The following is a 6,000-nucleotide window of genomic DNA, read 5'->3' as shown; positions in this document are numbered from 1 at the left end:
TACTGTAATTATTTGAGTTTATTGTGTTTATTGATCAACCTGCTGCACTTTACATGAAATTTTATCAAGAGATTACAAGAGTAAAATATCAAAGCAACGCTGTCCTGCAGAATTTAAGCTGCAAAACTGAAAATATGTTTGTGAATTTCTGTGTTTACAGGATGACGATCAAACATGTGAGTTAAGAGAAGCATTTTACAGCCAAGAACAACACGTCGAAGTTATCATTTCTGATCACTGATCAAAGAGATCAATGAGACGTATTGGTGATAAAAGTCCAGCAGCAAACAGTCAGTCAGCATGTGTGCAGTTGGTGGACGGTCCCTTGTTTGTGAGGATCATCATCAGAGAGATTCCACAGCAGAACACCAGACTCTTCACTATCAGCACTGTGGACAGCAGACAGAGCAGCTTCACCTGAGACTCAGAAGGAACGGAGGCTGCTGGCTTTTTCTCACAAGGAACGGAGGTCGTTGGAGAATCTGTTGGTTGTTGAAGCTCAGGAAGCTCTGAAACTGCAAAAACACAAAGATAAGAATGAAGGGAAATGTTTGTAGGTGCAGTGAGAAACGTCAGAGGTGTTTGCCAGCGTCTCCACATGAAGCTGAATCAGTGCTGAACACAGTCATCCAGCCTTCATCACCTTGTTGTGTCTGGGCCTCCACTGTTCCTCCCTCGTGCTGGACGTAGCAGCTGTATTTATATGTGCCGTCCTGTTGCTGATGGATCAGCCAGATGGAGGCGCTGCGTCCCGGCTCTCTGATCTCCAGCTGCTCTCCCTCAGCAGGGTCCACATCCTCCAGCCGCTCGTCCTCCTTCTGTCTTTTCCAGGAGAAGCGGACCAGAGGAGGAAACATGGCTGAGGCCAGACACAGCAGGGAGCTCTTCCCCTCCAGGTGGACTGTGGATGCTGCTGGGTAGACGCTCACCATGGGCTTCACTACCTGCTCATCTGGAGGATGGATGCATGGATGGATGGATGGATGGATGGATGGATGGATACGTGGATGGATGGATGGATAGGTGGATGGATGGATGGATGGATGGATGGATGGATGGATGGATGGATAGATGGATGATGGATGGATGGATGGATGGATGGATGGATGGATGGATGGATGGATGGATAGATAGATAGATAGATAGATAGATAGATAGATAGATAGATAGATAGATAGATAGATAGATAGATAGATAGATGTGTGGTAGATTATTGGTTTACTGATCATGACAGAATGAGAGATTATTTAACATCAAATATTTTTCTGTCTGCACAAAGTGACACATAATGTAAAATAACAAAGCATAATAAAATATCATATAATTTCAGATCAGAGGATCATTTCTATCATCATTTTTCAACCTACTATTTTCCAGAGTGTATTTACTTTACTTTTTTAAAATTATGTTGAGCACCATTTACATTTTGTCTTCATTTAACTTTTATTTAGAACAAATATTTTCTGTTTGACATTAAAATGTTCTCTATGATACGTAAATAATAAAAAAAACTATCAATAAATTTGCTTCAACTAAGGTGTTTTCTAATAAAAGATGCATCATCATATAAACAATAAGCATCACTGATTTTATTTTGAGAAATGCTCATTTTTCAACTGCATGGCAAAATTTAATTATCGTTTTACTTTCTTTCAAATACTCATAAACAGGTAAAGATTAAATTGTAATTTGATGACTGAAAACATCAATTTAAAAATAATTTTCAATAATTAATTTCTCACATAACTCAAACAGTGAAAATATGCAGAAATGTCAAATATGAATAAAGAATCACAGATTATATCAGATTAAATATGATTCTGTCAGCATCAATTCACGTTATAGAACAGAACAGAAACATAACTATTATAATATCAAATAAATTTATGTTAGATTTTAATTTCTATCTGATAATAAATATTTACCACCTACTAATTTCATTGAATATGTGAAGTTGTATTTAACATCATATATACTTTATATTTATATATCATTTATTGAAATACTAATTTATCTATGTTTGCCATCAACTGATATCTGACGTGATACGACAATTTTTGCATTAATTTAACAAGCTCCATTATTATATTGTGTCTGTTTTCTTTTGTGTGTCAAAATATTTTTAAATAAAAGATGCATCATCACAGAAAGAATAATTATCATCGATGTTATTTTAAACAAATAAACATAAAAGTTATACATTCTTTTGCACACTTTTATAAATAGGTAAATATGAAATTATGATTTAATCATTAAAAACATTAATATATTATATGTAAAGTATTTTTAAATTAATAATTTGTCATGAGTTACATATTTACATACAAATAAAAACTAAATGAAATATATGTGTAGTATGTTATTTTACACAACATTTAAATTATAATCATTAAAAATATTGATTATATTTCATGTCTAGTTTATGTTTTGACACATGATCAGTTAAAACACACATGTTCCATCATATGAAAAATAATTAGTAAGGAGTAAATAGGTGATATTTATGAATTATTCTACACAATCCAGAGACATTTATTCATAAATATTTAATTCTGTTTAACATCAGTTTTCTTCTGTTCCCAAACCAAGAGACGCCTCAGAATCAAACACTAAAGAAATAAAAACACTGAATATTTGTAACGTCACTGATATTTGCAGAAATAAAGAATAACTTTAGTTGTTCAGTCAGATTTCAACATGTTTTCACACATTATTGAGCTTTTCTGATGGAACAGTGGCTGCAGATGAATCCTCCACTAATGATGGAAAAACTAACATGGAAAGCCTGAAACAGCACAAACTGACTTTAAACACATTTTCAGTTTCACAATAAAACAGCAGAAGAAAAGAAATGTTAGTTCTTACCTGTTACATACAGTTTAGTTCCAGAACCAAAGATGAGGACCACAGTGAAAAAGCCTCGTACAAAAACCTGCTGCTGAATGTTTGCTCAGTTCTACACACTGTAGCACATCTTTCACTTCTCAAAGATGCTTCTAGAGATGAAAATATACAAATATGAATCAATAATGAAGTGATGGAGTAACAGTGGACTGTAGTTCTCTGAACTATGTGATCCTGGACTGTAGTTTACTGCTGTCTTCATGTCACAGACACTGTTTGTTGATCTGGAGGTTTTTGTACAGACTGCAGGCAGAATGGATCACTGTGGAAACCTGATATGTAACAGCTGCAGTAGTAGGAGGCTGAATGCTGGAGTTTAACGTTCTCTAGCTTCAACTCAACGCCGTTCTGTTTCTTCACAGCTGAGAAATCATTTTTCTGAGGATGATTGTAACCTGAATATATTTGACCATTAGTCCTATCAATCCTAAGAATCACTCTGAATGTTTCTGATTCTTTCTTCTGGTACCAGAAGACATAAGTTCCACACTGATCAGTCTTACAGCTGAAGGAGGCTGATTCTCCGACTCTCCTGGTCAAAGTCAGATCGTCCTGAATCAGCTGTGCTGCCATGGCAACCAGCCCTGCAGAGACACACACAGGTAGATGAAGGTCAGTGTGACAGCGTTTGTTCCAGGTGGACTTTGCCGCCTCCTGATTGGCTGGAAACACTCACCTGAACACAGACAGCACAGAGCAGCAGCTGGGAGGAGAAGCATCTTGTGCAGTGGTGTTTCCTCTGGAGAAGCTGAGCACAAGTGGAGCTCTGATGCAGCTGAGGCCAAACCGGGACGAGCTGTGAGAGCAGACCGGGCCACGTGCTTTCTATCAGGTCCTCAAAGCTCCCATCAGCCCCTGTTAGCGGCCCACAGATAAGCTGCTGCTGCTGCTGACTGACAGCTCAGCTCAAGCTGCTGTGTGCTTTCATGCTCTGGATTTAAAGCTGACGGCAGATCCACTAAATCTGCTTCACATCATGCAGAAAGACTGAAAACATTCATGTTCCCACAAACACATTCAGGTTGGTGGACAATTTAGAGACACAGACTGTTATCTGTTGTTGGGACCAGAATAGAAAACTACAAATCCACACAACTCCTCAACTCTGACTTTCTTTAATTTAATAGATTTATAACATGTCAAACCCTGTCCCAGAACTCTCTGTATTTTTTGGCATGATTCTTTGTATTTCTTTCTGCTGAATTATAACAGACAACATTCATTCATATAGATTTGCTATTTTTAGAAATTGTAGCAGTTGAACTAGATTTTAAAATCGAGTATGAAGTTTGGTTGTATAATTGCTTCCCTTTGTGCTGAAATAATGACAATAATTTAACTAATAATAAGAATTTACATATCATTAGAGGATGGGGTACTTAGATACACACGTGGACAAAATTGTTGGTACCCCTCTGTTAATGAAAGAAAAACTCACAATGGTCACAGAAATAATTTGAATCTGACAAAAGTAATAATAAATAAAAATTCTATGAAAATGAACCAATGAAAATCAGACATTGCTTTTGAACCGTGGTTCAACAGAATTATTTTAAAAAATAAACTCATGAAAGAGGCCTGGACAAAAATGATAGTACCCCTAGAAAAGACTGAAAATAATGTGACCATAGGGACATGTTCAATCAAGGTGTGTCCTCTAATTAGCATCACAGGTGTCTACAAACTTGTAATCAGTCAGTCGGCCTATTTATAGGGTTACAAGTAGTCACTGTGCTGTTTGGTGACATGGTGTGTAGCACACTAAACATGGACCAGAGGAAGCCAAGGAGAGAGTTGTCTCAGGAGATTAGAAAGAAAATTATAGACCAGCATGTTTTTTTTTTTTTTTTAAATATTTTTTTGGCCTTTTTTTTTTAATTAGATAGGCACAGTGAGAGAGAGACAGGAAACAGGGGAGAGGAGTCGGGGGAAGACATGCAGCAAAGGGCCGCGAGCGGGAATCGAACCCGGGCCAGCTGCGTCGGGGACCAGCCCTTGTACATGGGTCGCCGCTTAACGCGTTGAGCTATACGGACGCCCCCTATAGACCAGCATGTTAAAGGTAAAGGCTATAAGACCATCTCCAAGCAGCTGGATGTTCCTGTGAGAGGCATCTCAATTTTTATTGTCATATTACATATTCCATTTTTGTTTCCTTGTTTTAATACATTAATTCTGGCCAATCTGCAGTTTGCTAATGCCTCAGTGATCGGTTAAAATACATTTTCTTACAATGTATACTGTCACAAAACCACCAATAATCTCTGTATTTTAAACTGTAATCTACAGGAGCATTTAGCTAAGAACATGCCAGGTAACATAAATGTTTTACCTATTTTTCATACTGCTCCCTGGCAGAATTTATGATTTCTTGGCCATTTTCAGGGAATATGAGTGATAACGTGAAAACTTTTCTTTCACTCATGGTAAGTAGTTGGGTGAAGCCATTTATAATCAAACAACTGTGTTTACTCTTTTTAATCATATTGACAACAGAAACTATCCAAATGACCCTGATCAAAAATGTACATACCCCAGTTCTTAATACCATGTATTGCCCCCTTTAACATCAATGACAGCTTGAAGTCTTTTGTAGTAGTTGTAGATGAGGGTCTTTATTTTGTCAGATGGTAAAGCTGCCCATTCTTCTTGGCAAAAATCCTCCAGTTCCTGTGAATTCCTAGGCTGCCTTGCATGAACTGCATGTTTGAGATCTCCCCAGAGTGGCTCAATGATATTGAGGTCAGGAGACTGAGATGGTCACTCCAGAACCTTTACTTTATTCTGTTGTAGCCACTGACAGGTAGACTTGGCCTTGTGCTTTGCTCGTTGTCATGATGAAACATCCAAGTATGTCCCATGTGCAGCTTCCGGGCTGATGAGTGCAAGTTTTCCTCCAGTATTTTCTGATAACATGCTACATTCATCTTGCATTCAACTTTGATAAAGTTTCCTGTGCCTTTGTGGGTCACACATCCCCAAAACACCAGCGATCCACCTCCGTGTTTCACAGTAGGAATGGTGCACCGTTCATCATAAGCCTTGCTGACTCCTCTCCAAATGTAACGTTTATGGTTGTGGCCAAAAAGTAAAAAT

At 37.6% G+C, this 6,000-nt stretch overlaps 1 protein-coding gene across 2 annotated transcripts; it reads right to left on the bottom strand.

The window, feature by feature from the left end:
• LOC111563880 (immunoglobulin lambda-1 light chain-like) lies at positions 1-3,940 on the bottom strand. 2 transcript variants are annotated; one of them, XM_055014529.1, is made up of 5 exons: positions 3,581-3,940; positions 3,177-3,488; positions 2,866-2,919; positions 644-952; positions 1-509 (listed from the first exon to the last, which is right to left on the bottom strand). In XM_055014529.1, the coding sequence occupies exons 1-5, from the start codon at positions 3,621-3,623 to the stop codon at positions 292-294; spliced, it is 936 nt and encodes a 311-aa protein (XP_054870504.1). In that variant the 5' UTR covers positions 3,624-3,940; the 3' UTR covers positions 1-291. The 2 variants fall into 2 exon arrangements, with proteins under 2 accessions (XP_054870504.1, XP_054870503.1); XM_055014528.1 differs by lacking the exons at positions 2,866-2,919; positions 3,177-3,488; positions 3,581-3,940 and having other exon boundaries at positions 1-515; positions 644-1,649.
• Between the last annotated feature and the right edge of the window lie 2,060 nt (positions 3,941-6,000).

The sequence above is a fragment of the Amphiprion ocellaris genome, chromosome 10, assembly GCF_022539595.1.
Source record: "Amphiprion ocellaris isolate individual 3 ecotype Okinawa chromosome 10, ASM2253959v1, whole genome shotgun sequence".
In the NCBI taxonomy this organism is placed as follows: Eukaryota; Metazoa; Chordata; class Actinopteri; family Pomacentridae; genus Amphiprion; species Amphiprion ocellaris.
Note: the sequence above shows the minus strand (reverse complement) of the source record. Positions and strands in the feature narration are given on the sequence as shown.